This window comes from Meriones unguiculatus, chromosome 6, assembly GCF_030254825.1.
Source record: "Meriones unguiculatus strain TT.TT164.6M chromosome 6, Bangor_MerUng_6.1, whole genome shotgun sequence".
Taxonomy (NCBI): Eukaryota; Metazoa; Chordata; class Mammalia; order Rodentia; family Muridae; genus Meriones; species Meriones unguiculatus.
In genome coordinates this window covers 34,737,768-34,760,927 of record NC_083354.1, presented here as the reverse complement: position 1 = coordinate 34,760,927, position 23,160 = coordinate 34,737,768, and the positions used below count along the sequence as shown (strand labels likewise).

Genomic DNA, 23,160 nt, shown 5'->3' with positions numbered 1-23,160 from the left:
TTTTACATGGTTGTTTGGATGATAATAACCTGGTTCAGCATATTTATAAGAATATAAAACTTTCTCAGCCAAAAAAGTGATCCCAGCATCAGAGTGGCAGAGGCAGGAGGAAGAAAATCTGAGAGTAGCCTGGGCTCCCAAGTGAAACCCAAACCAAACAAAATAAAGCTTAGCTTTCTCCACACTTTGAACTGAACATATATATGAACTTTGAACTGAACATATAACTAATTTTTTCAAAAGGGTTTAAGCACAATGTTTAACCAGTGAAGAAAACAAAAAACCAGGAAAATGTCATACAATAATTAAATATTATATATATCAGCTTTATCCTAATAGTTTTAATTTCACAAAACATACCTTTTCCTTTTTCTAACCATGGGCTTTTTCTTTTCAGTATTATTTTTGAAAGCTTGCATCTATAAAAAACCATCAAAATGAATTAGTTCATATTGCTCTCGATCTACTAATATACTAGTAGGTTTTGTGGTTTAATAACTTGGTTGCAGAAAGGCGTTGGCCACATTCCTCCACAAGCCTTCCTGTCTAGCCCTCACCTCACGGCACTGCGGAGTCACTAACCTGCAGTTCTATTCCCCAGAAATAGAACCAATGAAGTGGTAAGAATCCGCTATTGTGCATATTACCCCATATGCACCTTCACAAAGCCCTAAAAATAATAAGACAATTGTTAAGGTTTACAAACATTCAGCTTTAAGGAAAGCTAAAGCATTCAGCCTGCAGAAGTGTAGAACAAAAAGGTGCATGGCTGGGAGCTGACAAATGAGAGGTCCCCGACAGTCTGCAGGAGCGCTGCCCAAGAAACATGGCTGGCGTTTTATGTCTAAGCAAAGACGGGTTCCTTGTTCTCTTTTGACACAGTCAGATAAGGCTTGGAGACAACAGGAGTTTTCTGGCTATAAAAAGAACAGGCAAAACTATATTCAATAGAGCGCAAAAGCAGGTGTTATACACCTGTCCTGCCAGGTTAGATAGGAAAAGCAGTGATCCTAAAAGAAGGAAACATCCAGCCTCTACCATTGAAGTAAAAATTCAAAGTCGTGTCTCCTGTGAATATTAGGATTCCCAAATCAAGCAACACAAAGGTTCTCCAGGATTCCTAAGCTAGGAGAGACAGATTCACCTAATGTAACGACTCACACAGGATTTCATGCATCGCCTTCACTCATTTAGAGTAACTAAAAATTGTCCAAAGAACATGCAGCAAAGTAAAGCCCTGTAAGGTCATGTTTTCAATGTATAGTTCAGTTGTTATAAAGTTCATTAAAAAACAGAACTAATTAAGGTCCTTCGAGTGAAGACAGTGTCCGCTGTTGGAGCGCTGACAATCAGCCTGCAATAGACACCTTATCAACAGCAGTGCCCAGAAAACTATCACCAATTAAATTATGCCCCAAACAAGTGTAATTTAAGGGGGAAGCTGGCTGTCTGTGTTGGCTGAAGCTGTTTAAATTGTACAGTACAGGGAACTTTGTCTTTAGTTTTTTCAGTTGTTGATTTCCATATTCCAATGATTATCAGAAAAATCATTAAAACTTTCAAAATAAAATAAAACTTAAAAATACAATTCTTCTGAAAGAGGTACTATTCTACAGAGAAGATTTAACCTACAAGAGAAACCAAAAATAAGTGGAGATAAACAAATTATTAAGCATTATATATATATAATGCTTTTCCTTGAGTTTATATATATATAAACTCAAGACCTATGCAGGCCCAGGCCAGACAGAACCTAGCACGGAGAAAGGAAGTGAGTAAGAAGTCCCTCTTGTACCTGAGACACTACTGGCAATTAGTAGAAGGTCACACATACAAGTGTGTATGAGCAGTGCCAACTTGATGGGTTTAACAAAATCCAACAATGACAAAAAGAAAACAAAAGGACAGAGAAGGTGTGATGGATGAGGGAGGGGTTGGGGGAAACTGAGTATGATCAAAATACATCATAAAGAATTTTCAGTGTTAATAAAGAGGGAGAAAATAAATAGATAAAACATGACCTTCCCTTCCCTAAAGCCTAACAGGGGCTGAGTGCCGAGTTCAAAACCACAGCTTTTATATAGTAGAGATGAGGCTTGAGTTTGATTCCTAGCACTGAGAGAGACTTCTTTGAAAAAAGGACTAATTTGTAAAGAAGTAAAAAAAAAAAAAAAAAAAAAAAACAGGGAAGATTCATAATCAGAAACACTATAATAAAAGAGGAAAAGGAATCAGACCAGGGCAAAAAGTGAATAAATGATATTGAATTGCTCACAAATAAAGAGGTGTAATTAGAACATTTATAACCAATAGAGTAATTCTTAAAAAAACAATACAGGAGTTCCAGAAAAGTAATTAAAGATTAGCATGTTCACACATAAGGATAATCTTCCAAAGAAGATGACTGCATTGTATAACTTCTAGAGTAGTAGGTAAAAGAAGAATGAATTTTTAAACCATGCAACCTGATAGAATCTAGGAAAAGAGGCAGAGAAAAAGGATAAAAAGCACTGCAAACAGGAAACATAAATTAGATCTTAAAAATTATTCTAGATATATTTATAAGAAGTAATGCACAAGAACACACAATGTTTCCAGAGCCATTGTTCGCAGCAAAGTAGGAACGACGCAAATGGTGGTTAACAGATGAGAAAAGTGTGACATGCTAGTGCCTTCCTCTACCTGAATTGGCCATCTCAGGTTGCCCAGTAACTAGTCTGAAAATATTACATGAGAAATTACAGAAGTAACATAAATTGGTATAACTTTTATTACATTAGGTTGCTTTGATTTTTCTGTATTATTTATGCTCTGTTTCTTCTGTAGTGAATTTATAAATTAAACTTTATCATAGCTATGAAGGTATAGGAAGAAACAAAGCTGCACTGAGTTCTGTGCTCTCCATGATTTGAGGTTTTCACTAGGGTCTCAGGATACATTACCAGGAAATAAGTATGTATCAGCAAATACTGATACATACATATATATATGTATGTATATACATATGTATGTATATATATCCATAACAGGATATTACCCAACCACTAAAAATAATAAGTACAAATACTATGTGACTAAATTTCACACCATTATGCTAAATGAAAAGTGAAAAGCCAGACAAACCACTTATAATATTGTATGCCACCATTTACCTGAAATGTTCAAAGATGGAAAAATCTATAGAGAGAGTGTCAATGAGTGGCTGCTGGGAAATGACAGAAGGTAGAGACAGACAGGTGGCTGATGTACATGGGGCTTTAGTGATGAAAATTTGTTTAAAATTACTTAGCACTGTTGATTGCATAACTTTGAATATGTTAAGAACCACTGCATTTAACATTTGTAAATGAGACTTTGATGGCATATAAAATATAACTTAACAAACATAGCTACAAAATTCATGACATGGAAAATATAGAATATAATCTAGCTGTAATTATTAATATTACTCAACTTAGTGATATTAATACCCAGAAAAAAGTAGATGTTAATTCAAAAGCAAAATTTAAGAAGAAAGTTTATTACTTAGTGTTAAAAGATAATCTCATTTTCAGAAATCTTAGTTTCAAAATACACAATGTGTAAAATCAAACCCTGTGTGGCAACTAATAAAGAATTCAAGTGATAAGGAGAATTCATTCTCTCCTGACCTTTTTATAACAAGCTGTGTGTCTTCTATTTCGTTTGGATCACATATTCTAAAGATTTGCACACCAGGCTTTTCGCCTCACTAAAGAATACAGACTTCCTGCCATCTTGCAAACTTGTAGAAATGAAACAAATTAGTAAAGAGTTGAAGGAAGAGAGCAAAAACACAAGCAGCATAACAAGTATAAGAAAGTTTAGTGATCCTGCACACTTGTAGGAATATCGTTTCTAGCGACTGGCACAGCTCAGTGGTGGCACCTGTGTTTAGTATGTACAGGGCACTCAGTTAAATCCCCAGCTACTTCCCCAGTTCAATGTGGTCAGCTGTGGCAGGACACACCTTTAATCCTGGCACTGAGGAGACAAGTGAAGCCTACACAGCGTTCTGAGCCAGCCAGAGCTACGCGGTGAGACAACCCCCCTCCAAAAAGCCCCACAATCATAATAAAGTAAGTATTTTTGATTTGGCCACTTAGTAGACTTCATGAAATTGACTTTAAACTGTTAAGCAGAACTTCAAAGCAGTTCTCTCTTGAAGTGTTTTTAGCTCCTTTGCTTCTCAGCTTTTCTCTTTGATCCGTCAGGGTGAGTAGAGACTTAGACCATCTTGTTTATTCCATTCACTCTTTCATGAACTTCTCCTGCTTTTAAATCAACTACAAGAATAGGAACAATTTAAGATTATGCACTAACTGTTTAGCAGCTAGAAGTGCATTGGCATCGAACACTTAACTACAACAAATGTTTAATTTATATGAGTCTGAAAGTACTATTAGACAGCTCAAATGTCTTGGTAATCATTCACAGCAACTGGACAGAGGCGTTGGAGAGTTCACAGGACAATGCCAAGGGCTAGAGGGTCTTCTTGTCACCCTCACAGGAATACTCAAAACTCGTTCCATGACTCTAAGTCACTGATTTACATCCTCAAAGAAACTGTAGAGCTATTATTTGAGATAACTGTTATCTGCTTAAATTATCTATGTATTTGAGTATGATGTAAAAAGCTTACTACAAGGATGGATAAGGTTAATGTAACAAAATAAAACTACTTCATATGAATAAGAAGAAATACCATTAAACAGCTACCCCAAAGTAGGAAGGTTTGTGATGGAGATACTAAATTGCTTTTCTAGTTTGCTAAATGTTCCGCTGTAACTACCTCTATTACTTACTCTTCTTGTTGCTATAGCTTAAAAGCTGACAAAAGCAACTAAAAGGAAGAAGGGTTTATTTGCTCTCACAAGCTGAGGGGATTCAGACAGCATCACATCGTTACAGCAGGGTGTTCATAATGGCAGGTGACTCCATGCTAGCAAGAATATGGAGCTGGGACTACTGACCTCCTCATATTTCTGGCAGAAACCAGAAAACAGAGACTAGACAATGCTACTCTTCTGTTGCTTTAACAACCTTGGTTGCATTAGCCTTGAGAAACTTTATACTACCCTCAGACCCACCGCAGTAAGTTGCTAAGTTCCTTCAGTTATGGTCTATAAACAAAGGCGACAGAGTCCCAAGGCTATTGCAGCCAAAGCTGGTAAACCAGCAGAAGTCTGGTGTTTTGGTTCTTATGATTCAAATTCCTCTCCTCTGAGACACTCATCATTACATTTAGACATTACCTAACCCCAGACCATACAATTTCAAGATCCTTACTGTAATTATATCCACCAAAGTGCTTACTCCAAATTAGGTCCCACCCTGGTGGATGTATCTTCGGGGCGATATTTCAGGACAGTGTAAACAAACCCTGAGGCAACAATGTAGCCCATCTCTTCAATTTCTATCCCCACTGCTGAACCGCCAATCTCCCTGCCATACGACCAGTGATGTTCAGGGGAAGAACACAATGATGCTGAGGCATAAACTCCTGAGAGCTTATTACAAGTACAAATTCTCATGCCCAGTTCATGCCTACTGAATCAGGAAGGTCTGTTTTTGAAGAAGCTCTTAAGCACTCCAAACCAAAACTGCCCACTAAGCTGTGAGAGTGCATAAGTGTCATTGACTTTGAATAAGCCAAAGTATTAATTAATTCTTTTCTCCCTGGTTATAAAAAACAAGAAAATACATGTATACAAAGAACATGGGCCATGTACTAAAAAATAAAATGCCTGAATATATGTTTATAAGTACATATACATATGTGTACACATATACACTAGAACTAATAGTTGGAATAGCAAATGGTAGAATTGCCTTTAATTAAAAATGAAGAAAATCATTAAGAATTGTACTTACGAGTTCGAGGCCACCGTGGTCTACAGAGTGAGTCCAGGACAGCCAAGGCTACACAGAGAAACCCTGTCTCAAAACAACAACAACAACAACAGAGAATTGTGCTTACATTAACTCTATCTACTCTAACTCTACACTGTCCTTTTCCCTCAGCTATTTGGCATCTAAATGAAAATGTGTCATGCTTTAAAAAAAAAAAAAAAAAGGAACAAGTTTGTTAGCTGCCTTAAGTCTGAAGGTGTATGAAGGTGTAAAGCATAGATCTAACATTTTGTTCCTAGAGGAGGCGTAAGTACGTGTTACAACCTTCCCTTGAGGGTAATTGTCAGTCAGTAACCACTAAAGAGATACCAACCTTGACAGACATTCCAAAGGTGAATCTGCATGCTTTGAATAATGTAGAAAATTCTTTGTCAAAGATATGTTATGGAAATTTGCAAAGCCAGCGTGCCCATTTCTCTTGGAAAAGATGCCAGGGATGTGTTAGTGAAGGACGGATGAAAACCAGCTTCCTGCCGCAGGTATAAACGATGGTCGCAGCTGAACCACTGTAGCACATAGCTAATACATTCCAGTGTAGACACACTGCCCTCAGCATTTCCTTGAGAGGGATAGGACTGAAATGATAATTTTCTGTCCCTCGTTTGGATACTATTTTTCTAAAGTGCATTATTCTGTTGTTTTTTTACATAAACATTACTCATTGATTATCACATGCTAGCCAGGTCAGTTTTCAGTGGAGTGTGGCATTCCCGTGACCTCCGGACAAGCACCAGAGCCCAGTGCCTGCGGTGTGACTCGTCAATACCTCACTGCCCCCTGCTTTCTGCGGTTGCAGTTAAGCTCTGGGTTTCTTTGGTTGAGGGTCTTAAAGGAGAGAACACTGGAGTGTGCATTCAAGCAGTAAACGGGGAGGCACAGAAGAGAATTTTCTCTAAAAATAGAATCTGGCTACCATTCCCACCTTGAACAAAAGCCATGAAGTATTTTCTATTAGTACTTCCAACTGTGGCTGAGGAGGGGACTGGCATAGAACTTCAAGGGGCTACATGATTCCATGTTTACTCAGAGATCTTAAAGCCTGTATTTAAATTTTGAGAGGTCTGTTCATGACTGAATTCAGAAATTCATAGTGGCTTGTCATTTGTATTTCACTCATATCTATAGAACACTTAAGAATGCTAAGAGTTAATTTCTACAAGGCACCCAGGAGCAGAGAAAGCCGTGGGAGCTGTGGCCCAGCTGCTCAGCTGACAATGGAGCCAGGGGTCAGAGGCTCTGGAAATGCAAGTCAGCTGCAAACAGTTCCTGCCTCTGTGCTGTTCTGTTCTAAAGCCATTGGTCAATCCAGGAAAGGAGAAGAGGATGCTGGGAGAGGGGGATGTTGGCAGAGGACTCTGTTTCTAGGGAGACCTCTGAAATCTACATGTTTAAACTGAATTGTTAAAAGCTGAAGTATAGACAACATTTAACAGTTAGAATACAGTATTATATTTTTTATGGACCAAGAAATGAATGCTCAGACATCGTTATGAGTTTAGCCATATTTTCTCCAGGCAACCTGAGCAGTAAGAGTGCTCAGTGACCCCTCTGCCTGTGGGATAGTGTCACGAGTTCTAAGCCTAAACCCAACATCATACACAAGAACTATTTCTGACAGGAACACTCAGAATCTCCCTAACTGCATGAAAAAGAGACGCGGTCTTAATCATTTGGTGATGCTCAAACTCTTTGTGCTCTAGTAAATCCAGAGAGAATGTTCTGCACGTATGTTCGTGGGAGAAAAGGCAGTGCACAATTCCTTGTGGTACAGGGGCTGTGTTCTCCAATGCACATTGGTGTAAGAATTTCTCATGTGTACCTTATAAGAAAAATATTTTTTAAATAATCGAAGACATTAAATATATAAACAAAAAGAAAGATAAATTGTCCTCATCAGTAGGCTTATACAGAAGCCAAATGTTTATATACCAGAACATATTATAAATGAATTCTGTAATAAGTCAGTTCTATTAATTTTCGCTGACACTGAACAGTAGCTGCTACAATTGAGCACAGAATGATGATTTAGTATCTAGGGACATATCTACAATCTATGAAACATAAACCCATTACTCAAATTTCTATTTTATGTTATGCTAATAACCATTATTGATTTTGGTTTGGATGGGATGGAGCTGAGGAAGGGGGTGGTGAAAAGAAATATCCCCAATAGACAAATGAAAAAAATTTTCTACCTTCAGGTAGTTCAAGGCATGGATGCAAAACCCATGCATATACAGGGTAAATTTTATTAATGTACTCACATTTCAAGTGAATTGATCTCAACTAAATCTTAAAATGAGCATTATGCAAAGAAAAACAGAAGTAAAAATAAAGTTATTCTTATTCTGAAGGTGATTTCCAGAAGAAAACCTTTTCTTAGTACTAAGGACTGAAACAGTTTAAAAGACAGGATCTGGCATAGGCCTGGCCAGCCTCAAACTCAATGTGTAGCCACAGATGACCTTCAACTACTGATCCTCCTTCCCTGCCTCCCAAGGCTGGGATTATAGATATGTGCCATCTTGCCCAGTTCAGGCAGTGTTGGAAATTGAGTTCAGGACTTCATGCACGCTAGGCAAGTACTCTAGCAACTGAGCTTCATCCTCAGGATGAAAACAGTTCTTAAAGGGCAAAACTAAAGATGGCTGAACATTAATTTCATTTCTTTTGTGGGCCAGATCTGCATAACTAAACCCTGGACTTTCTCAGCTAAAGTGCTGCACTAGGAAAAACCTCAGTTTAGGACAACGATAGAGTATGCATCTCCGTTTCTATCTCCCGAAGCATCCCTCCCGTGTGCAGCCTGGACCTGCTGCATGTGGCCAGCTGCTTCCACAAACCTTGTCACCTGTGAACTTGAAGAATGGCATGGCTCTCACGCTCGCTAGCTGCCACCTGCTTCCAGGGGAGGAAAACAACTTTTTTTTCAATGTTCTGTTCACCCGCCGCCCATCTCCTTTCAGCTCTGCCCGCCCAGTTGTCACTCTAAACAAACAAGGACTTCACTGAAGTCAGGACCTTCACTGAAAGCCAAATTTAAGTAAAGGTTAAATATACATATACATACATACATATATATACATATATATATGTATATATGAACCAAACTTTTTTTAAAAAATTAAATGGCAAATGCCATCCCGGAGGCGGGTGCGGTTCCCCGAGGCAGGGGATCCTGCCCGCCCCATAGCCTGACGGGAATCTGGGCGTAATTAGCCTGTTGTTAGTCTTACTGCTTCACTGCTAACTGCTGCACCGCAGGATCTCTGCAAAGAACCACACGTCTCGCAGCCGTTCACCAGGCTCCTGAGCCACTAGCAAGCACCCTGTCACCAGTCACTCTAGATGGACTAACACTGGCGCTGGTGCTGAGAGAAAGGACGTAGAGTGACAAGAAGACAATTTTCTAATAATACATGTTTGCTTTATGTGTGTTTGGAAAAAGTAAGTGAATACCACAAGCGCGCGTTTACACTTTAAAACTCCTCCTGGGAAACTTTCGGGGGTGAAGCATCAGTCTCCATGCTGACTGGGGACTTACAGTTCCCGTCTGAAAGGTTCCCGAAAGCTCATGTCTTCGAGATTCAGCCTCAGCCTGCTGTGCTACTCTGAGGGCAGTGGAGTCTTTAAGGAGCAGAGCCCTGCTGGAGAGAGCCTTTGAGGCTGGAAACTGCCTGAGGTTCCCTGCTGCTCGGCCTGCTTCCTGTTGGTCACCAGTGGACAAGCTTCCCTGCACAGAGCAGCTGACTCAGCACCATCTTGCCTAAGACAGTACAAGCGCCTGCTCTTTGGTTGTCCCTGCCAGCTACTTTGGTCACGGTGCAGACAGTGACTCATAAAGAAGTTAGGCAGATGCACATGCTTAATTAACCCACACTTACATCTGAATGATCCACTGCGTCTAAATTACAGCTCAACAAAAACTTTTAAAGATCGAAGTGTTAGGTAAAGCTCACAAGTGACCGTTGTTATGGATTGGGTTCCTGCACTAACCCCCAGAGAAAAGACCACAGATGTGTGGTGTCACTCTGACAGAGCCATATAGTGTGATGAAGAAGCCCCTCTGCCTAAACACACAGGGATGGTAACCTTGAGGAATCTGACTGGTTAGCGGCCAGGGCCAGTCAGCCTTTATGCTAAGCTGTGTGCTTGCTGCTGCTGGGGCTGACTTAAGAGACTGATGGGATCATCTGTCACACACAGATGAGATGCTGACTGGCCCAGAAATCACTAATGAAAGACAATTAGATCTTCAGACTCAATTTGTTGAAAATGTGTTCCTTGACAACTGAAAGAAAACTATAGTAGCCAGTAATACACAATAAAGTAGTGACAGAACACTTCAATTAGCCAAGCTTAGGAAACAATGATCTGTGAAAGAAATGCATGCTGTGCATAAAGTAGAATCAGGAAAGAAACTAAGTGAGGGTTAAAGCCTGACAGTGAATGCAAGGGCCCACTTCCTGAGATTTCTTCCTGCCTGGGACTAGATGCCAGCAGCAGGGATTGGTTGAATTGTCTTTGGGGAAGATGCATATAAAGATGCTAGGTAAACTCGGTGGGCTGCAGTGCACGAATTCCATATTAACGGCCATGAGCTCGCTCAGCAAGCAACACGCAGGGCCAGGCATCTGGCCATGAAGTGCTATGGGTTGTGCAACAGGCTGACACTCTCCACGCTGATAGTGTCTGACTGTCAGGAAAAACGTCTGTAATAGGTCTGAGAAATTCTTCTCATTGGAAAATAAACAGCCTAAATTATTTCTTTTACATATACCACAAGAAAATGGGTTATTGATTTTTTTCAAATGATGCAGGTTAAATTACTGGTATTAATAAGCATTAGAAAAAAAAGACCTACACACATAATGTCTGTGTGTAAACAAAAGAGAGGAAGGAAGGAAAAAAGAAAGACAGCAGACAGACATGATAGAGATAAAGTAAAAAGGAAATCTTCTCCAACCAGTAAAAGTTAGCTGGTATCAAGTTAATTGGGAACATAGGACTCTTCATTGGAAACTCAAGAAAGCTTATCTGAGACAAGTTAGTTTCTACACAAGTGGGTTTTGTACAATAAACGTGCTTTCTCCATAATTAGCACTAAGATTTTTCTACAATACCAATCACCATCTCAATAGGATTCCTCTGACTAAATAATTCTTGACAAAATAATTTTAAGGTTCATCTGAACAGTCAACAGGCAGGAATAATAAAAGTTTCTGAAAAACTGGGGTAATAAAGGGTCACTAGTTCACATATCAAAGGAGAGAGAATAAAGCAGTTTGGAACTCGCTTAATGAATACAAAGAATCAATATGGAAATAGATATTTTGGCATATCAAATGCCTTGTATTAACAGGAAGACGTGTACAGATGATGAGGAGCAGAGAATGGCGAGACTGCTCGCTATCCCGTGAAAGCACTGGGGTAGCTCATTAGGAAGCTTCAGCAACACTGTGCACGCCATGTTCACACCACATGTGAAAATAAATCTGCAGTCTATGAAGTTACCTACACTCAAAGCACGGATGTCAAGCACGCTCAGAGAAACGGCTTTGCAATGCTTTCATTCTCTTGTAAGAAGAAACCAGGAGGTTAGAGAATTAAATGGTGAATATTGGCTCACACTTCAAAGGAGTGATAAGGCTCGGAATTCATAACTTGTAATGTAGCTCTAGATTCTATTCTTATCCTTCCCATTATACTATACCCAATGCATTTTAATGGTATAATAATCAAAATTGAAAGCATACAGGTGGCCACATACAAATGTTTACTATCTACACTAGTAGGTATAAAGAAAAAGGGTGTGATAATAGAGCAAACTTTAAGGAAGAGTGAGTATCTTTATTACTGATAAATAGATCGTGTAAATTTGAAAAAATGCTAAGAAGTCAAAAGCAACTAACAGAGAAATACAAATTAAAAGAACAAAATATGATTTATACTAGCAAGACCATCTTTGCTATGCTACTTGTTTGCAGGTGAGAAAAGATGTGGCATTTCCCAGCCACCTTCCTTGGAGTCTCTCTAACAGTCCTACGGATGTCTTCTGAACATGGGGCAGCAGAGAAAGCTGTGCTGCTGAGTAATCTTCACTGTGACTGAAGCAACAGGAGGAAAATGAAATCAAGCTCAAACTGTAGTTTGTATAAACAAAGTAGCAATACTTCAAAGCAGGTCACAAAAGCCTGACGACTCCAAAAGGAAAAAAAAAATCATCTGAACTACCAAACATTTTGATGAACAATTGGAAAACTAGTAACACACTGATAAACTTGGTAACTAATGAGTGACCCATGTCTACAGATCAAGTAGGAAAAACGTCTGCCATGGGGAGGAAAAGTGGGTAAAAGGATGGATGAAGTGTTCTGACGGAAGATGGTGTCTAATGGATACATGTAAAACAAGTAACAATAATTAAAGGAACAGTGATGGCAGCAAAGATGAGACTGAGGATATCTAAAGGAGCTCAAGTTTGGGGGAAAGTCCTCAGGGCCAGTGATATGAGTCAGTGCATAAAGTTGCTTGCTGCAAAGGAGACCAATAACCTGCGATTGATCTAGCTACACATATAGTTGAAAACTTATAGAATGTTGAACAAAGCAAATCATTCAATAATTTCAAGAATAATGTGTCTAGTCCATGGTAGTTTTTCTTTCCATAATGACACTTGGAAACACATTGTTGGCTGACCTAATGTGAGATTCAGTACTATTTTGTTAGTACACTAAGTGACTGCATTTGAAGTTTAGGCACCCACAAGTCACTGCAAACATTAGGCACTTCACAGTCTGTGCCATTAGCTCAGTGTGCCCAGAGCTCCAGGCTCTCCCCAGTCAACTGCCTTGTATTCTTTACAACTAATATAACTTGAAGTTCTGAAAAACTTCCTGGTAGCTCTCATTTTGCTTAAGCTGGTACACTACTTTGCTTGCATGTGATTAATGCTTTTATAAAAGTGAGTTCCTGAGAAAAAGGAAAAATTTTAAAGGTGTCAATAGACAAAAATGGCATCTCTTCTGGGCTATCCTTGTAAAGAGCAGGTTAATGGGAGGAACTGGGGTAGATGGGATGCACTGAAATCCTCAACCTGTCACAGACACATGTGAATCTCAGCTTTGGCGACATAAAATCTCCCATCTGACGGGGCCTTAGAGAAAGCCTCTGCAAGAAAAGTAGGGAAATTACATACTCATAAAAAGTGCTGAGCAAGCACATAGCATCGCCATACAGTGGCTGACAATAGCTCAGAGAAAGCTTTCACCTGGTGAAACAAGAAATACCCCTGGTCCATCTCTTACAGCAGGGCCCAGATTCAATCCACCATGAAACTGTGGAGGAGTCAGAGCTGAGTATAAAGAGCTGACTCATGCTTGGCCTTTCAAGACAGATGTCAAGTTTTTCTCTTGGTTTGCTTTGTTCTTTGTTTTTTTTTTATTAGTAATGTTTTAATTTTACAAGATTTATTATTGAAAACTTACAAATGAGTAAAAACATGACACACTAAAATTAACCAGACCCAAAGTCTATACAACTCAATGACCTTTACATAGTTGAATAGGCATTCTCAACAGAAGCCATGGAGCCTCGTAAATTTCACCTTGTCCATATCAAATATAGCTTATGTGCTTATCCATGTTTTCAAGACATTTTATCAGTTATTTGGATGTAATAATGTGTTTTGTTATGACATTTTAAACTCATAATAAGCAGCATTTTCCTAAATCTAATGCTGCTCTTCTGGGAGGCAATGGTAAATGTGAGTGATACACAAAATAGTTAATGTCTTTATAACTTTTATGTGTGCAGTAGAAGACAGTGAAACAACTAATTCTGTCCACAGTCTGTGCAGTGACAAGGCTGCACTGCCTTCCATGTCTGCAAACCCCCAGTGTGCACACAGGGCCTAGCCCTGGACTCTGCAGAACACAGCCTTGTTTTTTATAACACTAACTCCTTCCTGAAGAGAAGTAATAGCCTTGTTTCACATCATAAGATTCATTTTATAAGTCTAAAAAGCAAAAGGGCTTTTTTTTTTAAAAAAAAAAGAAATACCAAGGTGTCGAATCACAGCCTCATAATAAAAAATGACAAGCAGGAGTTCCCGGCCAGTTGATCTGGGGCCAGCCTGAGCTACTACCTAGCAACACCCTGCCTAAAAAAAAAAAAAAAAAAAAAAAAAAACTCAGCACATGAACAATGACAAAAAAAATCAAAATTTGATCTTAAAAGAACTGGTCACACACACACACACACACACACACACACACACACACACACTTCAAAAGTGATGTTCTTCTCATAGACAAATAATCTCTAGACTCACACAGAACAGCCCTCTGTTCTGCCACACTACACTCTGCTGTCTCTGTTCTCTTCCTCCAGCCCAGCCATGAGCACAGGCAATCACAGCACAGGCTCTTCCTTTCTTGAATCACTGATACATCATGTATCCAAGTGTGTGTTGTAAGCACCCTCTTTTTCCACTTCAGTGATGTCCTATAATTAGATATTGTAATCTGAGAATGCCAATATTATAATCACATTTCGCACAGTAAGTAGAGTTCAACACTATTCCACATAAAATATTCAAAATAGTGTGTTAAATTTCTAAAATATATTTTTAAATGTTCTTGGCCTTATAAGCTTCCATTAAAATATTCTATTTGAAATTTTATTCAGTTGTTCAATGTTGTTCTCTACTTAAGTTTAACGGCCATATTAAGCTATACACTTCTTATTTTCTAGAAGACAATTAACTTTTTCACATGTTACAGTAACATGATACATATAAAAACATTGTTGCCTCGTCATTTGTGTTTCTACTGCCCTAACTCTATAAAATTAATGAAAATCATCACAAACATTGTTTATAGTCAGCCTAATACAGCAAATATATGTTCAACTAAACTTTTAAATTTACTTTTCTTTGAAAAACTGAATTTGAAGTTAACTTTAAAATGTAGTCTTACCCTTTTCTTGGCCACCACAGCAGCTTTGGTGTCTGCTTTGGAAGTGTCTGTAAGATAATATAATATGTCTACTTTAGAAAAGAATCCATCTTCCTCTTCAAATAGATACATAAGTACAAAACTGGAATTTTCTACTTTATCACACATTAGTAATAGGGCTATTTACAGTGGCCCTTTTAACTAAAACACTGATAAATTCACCTCCTCAGAATTAAGTAGAGAAGTAATCCAAAAGTCACAATGTCAAGAAGAAACTTTTATCTATTGGATGTCCTTTAAATTTTATTAGTTAGCATCAAGTCTGCCTAACTTCTAGTTTCTGGTCAGTCTGTACATTTTGGAGTACAAAGAATCTAGAATTAAGTCCATGTTATCACTACTTGCACACCCACTGCATACTGGACACTGCATGAAAATATCCTATAAACTATACTTGATTTAATCTACCTAACATCAGAAAGCACATAGTCCCTCTTCCTTGTTCAGCTAGGAAAATTAATACTTCAGCCCCCTGCCTGTACCTGTACTTGGAGAGTAGATCCATTTGATTACAAGCCCCTAGTCTGTCCAGTGTCTGCTGCCTCCATTTAGGACCACTGAGGTACCAACACTGCCTTGAGTATGATGCCATAAGAATGTGGATATTGGTACCATTCCTCAGACAGCCACTGATACCAAAATATTTAGCAACCAACTAGCTCATGGAAAATTATTACAATATATAATTTTGGTGTGTACAATATATGTATGTGCATATATTGGTTAAAAAAAATCAAGAGAGAATACTTTTCTTTGAGAGCGTAGCCCTAGCAGGTTTCCTTTGCCCAGTAGATGGCCCACACCAATGAACGTGCAGACAGTACTAAATGGACATCGTGTGTTGTTAAAGGGGAGAGGTGTTGGGACATACAGGAGTAGTGGGAAAGGAAATGGGGAATGTATGTGTCATTTATTATTGTACACATGTGTGAAGTTATCAAACAACATTACGAACTGATATCAAAGGAGAGGTTTTCAATTTTCTTTAAGTTTCTGTCTTCTGGATGAAAACTCCTGTGAAATTGCCATATATTTAGTGTCTTAAAGTACTGACAGCTGTAGAAGAAAATGCTAGCAACTGTACTTCAACCCAGACCTCTCCATCCCAAACCTGCTGAAATCCAAAGAAGAAGGGGAAATGATACTAACAACAACCTGTGGCCTAAGGTGAATTCATTGCCACTGGTGATGGTAATTGTCTTCATTATTTTTCTATTGCTGTCAAAAAACAACATGACCAATGCAAAATGTTTAATTTGGCTTATGGCTTCAGAGGGTTAGAGTCCCTCTGGTGGAGCAAAGAAACAGCTGAGAGCTCGCATTGATCTACAACCAGGAGGCAAAGAAAGAAGATTGAGAATCACAGGAGTCTTTTGAAACCTCAAAGCCCAGGGACACACTTCCTCCAGCAGTGTCACACCTGATCCTGCTCAAACAGTTCCCCCATCTGGGGACCAAGTAGTGAAATCCATGAGCCTGTGGGGTCGTTCTCAGTCAAGCCACCACAGTATCAGGTACAATAGAGTGGATGTGAATGAAAACAGAAAGTTTGGCTCTCTCTCATGCTTCTGATTGATTCTTCCTCCATCTTAATGAATTTTGGAAAGCAAGCGGATGCTTTATTTGCAAGGGGAGCTGTGGTAGTCCTGCTCAAAGCACATCAAACTAGAGGTTCTGTTAGCAGAGTAGTGCTCCTCCTTGAAGCCCCTGCATAGCCTGTATTCCAAGTGCCTAAATGAGACACTCACGTATAGTCTCATGTAAAGAAAGTGAACAGGAAGAAGGATGGAATAGTTGTTTTCAAAATCCTCTTGTTTTTCTTCCAAACCATGGCAAAATCCTGTTGTCCCTATCTCTGTACAAAGGTGACTTGCTATTGCTTTCACAGACAGTACTAACTGGACATAGTGTGTTGTTAAAAGGGGAGAGGTGTTGGGACATAGAGGAGTAGTGGGAGAAGGAAATTGGGAATGTATGTGTCACTTATCATTGTACACAGTATGAAGTTATCAAAGAATATTACAAACTGACAGAAAACGAACACCCAGGGAAATGCTGCTGTGTTTATACTTATCACTGGCTTCCACATATGAGCTGTCCTCTTTTCTGCATCCCCCTAATGCTTAGGATAATAATCCTCCAAGAATCACCTTTTTTTTTTTTTTTGGACTTGTACTTTGTAAATACACTATTTACAGCCACAGGTGATTCCTTCAACTAGGAGAACTCCTCATCTTCCTTTTTGATATTCTGCTTGTGTCTGAACATTATGTGAGATTGCAACATTCCTCAAAGAATAAAAGTTTATATGTAGTGGCTATCTAATGACATTCATGGCCTCTGTGAGATGAGCCGAAATTAGCATCCTACAAAGTGAGAAAACAGGCCGGTTTCTGGTTGGCACATAAAGACTTAAAAGTTGCCACCACATCTCAGTATGTTAAGAGCTAAACTGAAAGTCCATACTTAGATCCATTACAGAAGAGGGTCTCTTGGAACACACTTCCACTCTTAAGTATGAAGAGACAGACAGGTCAGTGTAGAGAATTATGATTTACATGAGCAGAAACTTGTCGACAAAATCTTCCATGACAATCAGTCCAGGGGTAAGAAACTCTAAACCCTGATCAATATAGCCCTGGAGGTTACATGTGGACAAAGGCGTGAGACAAAACCTGGAATGGAACTCACCCCAGGCAAGTGGGAGACCTGGTGTCTTCTGTGAGTTCTTCCTCCTGGAGAGACACCAAGTTACCATGTGAAGGCTAGAGAACACTCACCCAGGCATCTGCATGACTTGCTGTTTTTCTTAAGATCTGCCCACAAAAGAGGCTGTCTCACTACTGTCCAACACACTTGAATTTCTCAGAGCCTCACTCATCAGGGAAGCAAAATATACAACTGTAATCCCCTGTACATAGCCTTTACGATTTAAATGAGTAAAAACAAAATTGAGGAGGAGTCTTGTCAAGTTCACAGCCTAAAACTGAGACTTAATACTAGGACAACAAAATGCCTCCTCAACCCCAAATCTTAGCACTGTCTAGCTGACTAAAGAAAGGCTAAGACTATAGTTTCTATTGGTGAGGATACCACACCCAACTTTGAATGGATAGATAAACAGATAGATAGGTAGGTAGATTGTTGGTATAATGTTCTTGTTGAATGTGTACAATTTACCCTTGTTCATTCAAATGCTCATTTCTCCACTCCATTATCTGGTTTCAATCAGGACATTGCATTGTGATGTTTATTCTAAGCATCACCTGTCTCAAGTTTGTATAAACATGCCACCATTTGTCCTCTGTAATTGTCAATAAAACAACCAGCCAATGCAATGGAGAGAATAGGGTGGGGCATCCTGGTCAGGAGGGGAGGAGAAGGAAGCGAGTGGGAGGAGTCATAAAGGAGAGAGTGGCATGAAAGGGCTGGTTACCACAAGGAGAAATGAATCAGAGCTAAGATATGACTAAAGGCGAGTATAATTTTGGAAATTCTGAATGGGAGAAAGCTATGCAGGCTTAGAGGTTTAGGATGGAGTAATCATTGCCCATCATTGTGTTCTAGGTTAGTTAAGTAAATCCTAGTCTCTGTGTGGTGATTTGGGTGTACAACTGGTTTAGGAATAACCACTGTTTAACTAAAAGATAAATCAATGATAAATACTACTGATCGACAACAAATGCCGTACCAATATGTGGCAGAATTTACAGTACTCTAGAATGAACTTACATAGAAAGTAAAACTGTACAGCAGTTTATTTTAGTTCTGTCCTTAAAAACGAAGCAATGGCAGTTTCTAAACTAGGAGCTCACACATTCCTGATTAAACAGACCCCCTTCAAGAACAGCAAGGCCTACAGAAAAACAAAGATTGTTACATACAAACCCCAGAAAGGCAGGTTCTTTAGGTAGAGAAAAAAAAAAATGTGGCTCTTTAACAAGGAAGCTTCTCAAAGCCAGACTTTGCTAGCCAAGGCAGAAAGCTAAATCCCTTTAAGAAGGGGTTCTTGCTTGTCAGAGAAGCAAACATTTGTGGACCCAGTAACTTCCCAGAGTGAGGAAGGGGTCAGGATCCAGTGAGGAAGGCAGAAAAAATACCTCTCCTTGGAAGCAGGAGCCAGAGACAGACAGAAAAGCCTCAAGCATCTGAACTGATAAGGTCTGAAAGAGAAGCTAGGTCTAAGAAAGCAAAGTCCTTAGAGAAAGGTTTTGAGATTTAAAAAGATAATTTTCTACATTGAAAATGGAGGAAGACACAATGACACAGTGATTCTGGATACCATTTGAGTTTGTTTCTGTTAGCATATAAATAATTTTTTCATTGACAATTTCAGTTTTATATATCCTCTTTGGAAGAGATCAGAATAAGACAAACTTGGAAAATGAAGAGACTGAGAAAATAGATGCTAAATTAAAGGCCATAGAACAGAGGTTGGAGGAATCTTTGAATAGAGTGCCTTCAGAGCAATCCAATCTAGTACTTATAAGAACACCAAAAGAGGTGGTTCCAGATGAGAAAGGTTTACAGAGGCTTGAAGACATTGCAAAATGGCAGCCATTCAAATGCTGAAGAAAAAGTCTTCAGCTATAGACCAAGGTGGTCAGCCTGGATATTGTGTGTGTGTTCTTAAGGTTCAATTACTAGATGAAGGTCTATATGCTGAAGTAGAAATGCAGATCATGTTTAGTGTTGTTTTAGAACAAGGTCATACAGTGGCTGGTATACTCCATTTAACAGAATTTGGAAAACTGAAATACATGCACCATGCCATAGATTCATATTCAGAATTCCAGTTGGCTTTTGCCTTAAATTCTGAAAAGCATGATCCTAAGGTTACACATTTGTTAGAGATGGTAAATGTTTTGGAGATGCCCTTGCAAACTGAGGCTGATGGTGTTTCAGCACGTATATCCACTGGAATTCAACAATATTTTAGACATTATGACATAAAATCTGTCACAGATATAACTTGTAATTATATAGGTCAAATAATTTTGAAAATATCTAACAGTAACTTTTTTTTTTTTTTTTTTTTTTTTGTTCTTCTCAATGCAGTTTATTCAGGAACCTTGAACAATCTGACCCTGGGGAAAGCCAGCCCACCGCTTAAATAGCCTCTGGGTAGCCAACCCCAGCGTGCCTCGTGGGCAATGCAGATAGGTCCACATACACGGAAACAAGCCAGATCCTCAGCCTTAGCCAAGTATGGAGTTGTTTGTGACAGAGAGCACTCACCATCGGGAAGGTGGAAGGCAGAAACCAGCTCCATCTTTAAGGCATGGGATTTCGCAGCTCTCTACAGTTCCCCCTTTTTGTTTTAGACGCATCAGGCAAGAGTAGAGGTCTGATCTCTGATATTAGAAATAAATTGGGACTTTGTACCGATGTTCATTTAGGTGTCATCCACCCAAAGAGCATCAGACCCGTTCGATACCTTTTTCTCAGAGGCGGGACCTGGGGCATCAACCCGCATGCAATCAGAATGCTCTTCGCTGGGTCGAAAGCGGCTGACCCTGAGTGCAGTGCTTAGCCTCGCATCCTGAGCATAACATTTTAGCTTTTTACGGTAGCCAACCATGCTTGGGGAGACTGTCCTGCTTCAATGGCTGTAAAGGCCTGAATGATCATGGCTGCATTACGCTGTTGTGAGACTCTAATCTTGCATATACACGACAGGCAAACCAAGGAGACCAACACCCGAAGGCCTGCTAACGCTCCCATGCCCACCCATTCCTTCAGATGATTCATGGCTGCAGCAATCCATGATGATAATCCTGTGGCTAGTCCTTAAAAGATGCTCATAAAACAGAAGGGAAATGTAATATCTCCCGAAAATAGGTTAAATAATGAGTTTTCAATTTTAAAATGTTTAAATAAGATAAACAGCACACCTGCTAAGACACAGCAGAATTTAGAAAGGACTGTTGAATTAAACAGCATATAAAGGGCCTAATTCCAAAATGGAGAACAGGGAATATGTTACACTGGAAAAGAGTTTTTGTGTGTATTCATACAGGAGAAGAGAAATTATGGGTTCCATCAAAACTAATAAAAATCAGACATGACAGAGGAAGACCACCTGAAGATCTTGGCCACACAAAAGAAGAGAGAAGTCAAGAAGACCAAACAAAACAGGTAACATAAATTGCTAATCCCTTCACATGGGAACAACTCTAAAATTGACTGAGACATAAAATATGTCTCTAGCCAAAACTTCAACAATACACGGCCAATACATACTTGGCTACAATAAACTCAAAATACATTATACCAGTCTTTTAACTGACATAGATAAAATTGGTTTACAGTTTAGCTTTATCCTGCACATCTCATACATTTGTAACTTTAGAACTGTATAATGCTTGTAAGAAATTATATGTTTGCAGAACTAAAGGACTAGACACTGGAGACCCTGGATTAAACTTGACAGAATTCACCCTTTCAGTATGCTGAGACATTGACACATCTGTCCCAGCATTTTGCATGTTCCAGCATTCTGCTTGTTCCTGCCTCAACGGCTTCAATTGCTGTTTCTCATCAAAGCCTGACCCCAAGAGAACTTTGAAGAAAACTACTAATCTCAATTTGTCCAGGATTTTAGACTGTTCCAAACAGGACTTCTATTAAGCCTGAAATTTATCAACATTCAAAGACTGGACCAAAAATGTTAATGCTTGCTTAATTAACTATTTTTCCTCATTTCCTTTGGGTGCCTTGACAGGATTTGTGCGTGTCTGTTGGTATAATGTTCTTTTAAAATGTATATGCCTTACCCTTGTTAATTCAAATGCTGATCTCCCCACCCCCAACTCTCTGGTTTCAATCTGGATATTGCATTGTGATACTCACTGTAAGCATCCTGTCTCAACTCTTGTGTAAACAGGACACAAATAAAGCAACTAGATACAATGTTGTACAATGGGAGGAGCCAGAGGACAGGAAAGAGGGGAGGAGCTAGAGAACAGGAAAGGAGTAGGAGAAGAAGGAAAAGGGAAGAGGTGAGCAAGGAGAGCAGAGCTGGAGGAGAGATCTTGGAGGATGTGGAGCATGAACCAGACTTAAGATTTCACAAAAAGAAAGTATAATGTGGGAAATCTAAATGTTAGGAAACTGAGGGCTTGGAGATTTAGGAGGGAGTTAAATATTGCCCAGCATTGTGTTCTAGGTTAACTAAAAACCCAGTCTCTGTGTGGTGATTTGGTTATACAGCTGCTGAGGATTAACAGCAGCTTTACTAGAAGATAAACCAATAGTAAATGTTAATAACTTCATACAACAGGTGTCCAAAAAGTCAGCTAGAAAAAAATCATGAGAATAACATCCAATTTCCTTTAAGGGGGTTGGTATGTTTTTGGTTGTTTTCTGTGGCTATGAATGTTTATTGTCATTGGGAGATGGTTATAAATTACTAATGGTCTTATTCAGAAAGAGAACAAGGTTAGACTCAGGGATTTCTCTCTTTTCCTTTTCCTTTTCTCTATCTTAGGAAAGGAGAAAAGGGGTTGAAAAGAAAGAAAGGGGAGTACAGGAATATCTTATAGGAAGACAAAACGTAGGTTATTGAATCTACTCAACTTAAGGCTTTATCTGTTATTCTCAATAAGGTTATTTTTAACTCTGGTATAGGATTTTGTATATTGATGCAAAAATAAGTCTATTTTTAATACATTGGTAAATTTTAGTATATTGATACAGATTCAAGGTTACTTCCAATACTTTTATACTGCTATTACATACTGTTTGGGGTATTAGGTAATGCAAGTTAATTGCTAGTTAATCAACTCAGTCATGTCAGACACTAGTCTAATTTATCACAGGAGTATACATCCTAGGTTTAATAGATAGATATGATTTTGTAGACACATCAGTTACATAAAGATAGGTAAGTCTTCAAAATCTTCAGAGACCTACAGAATATGGTATTTAAAAATGTCTATTATTTTAAAGATTCTTTGACAAGGAGACAGGTCATCTCCTGGCAGCACCCCACCTACCCCAAAGAAGATGATGAGCAGCAGAGAACCTCCATATGGAGATGGCTTCAAATGTGGCAAATGAGCCATCTGGACAAAAAGAAAATGCCCTCATTTCATGACAGGCAGAATTCTGCCAAAAATGGGCAAGTTTAAATGCAGGACAAGTTGACTGCTGAACTCTGCCAAGACAAGGTAATCAAGTCCTAAATAGTTCCTGTTTCACATATATGTCT

At 39.0% G+C, this 23,160-nt stretch overlaps 1 protein-coding gene across 3 annotated transcripts in view; it reads right to left on the bottom strand.

Annotated features, from left to right (window-relative positions):
• The window catches only part of Zcwpw2 (zinc finger CW-type and PWWP domain containing 2), a 95,267-nt gene that overhangs the window by 11,795 nt on the left and 60,312 nt on the right, over nucleotides 1-23,160 (bottom strand). For 2 of the 3 annotated variants that reach the window (XM_060385086.1, XM_060385085.1), the window contains exons 5-6: nucleotides 14,910-14,956; nucleotides 361-419 (exon numbers count right to left, since the gene is read on the bottom strand). In XM_060385086.1, the coding sequence (XP_060241069.1) occupies nucleotides 361-419; nucleotides 14,910-14,956 (106 nt within the window). Of the gene's footprint in view, nucleotides 1-360; nucleotides 420-14,909; nucleotides 14,957-17,639; nucleotides 17,684-23,160 lie in introns of all 3 variants that reach the window. The other variant, XM_060385087.1, reaches the window with a different exon arrangement.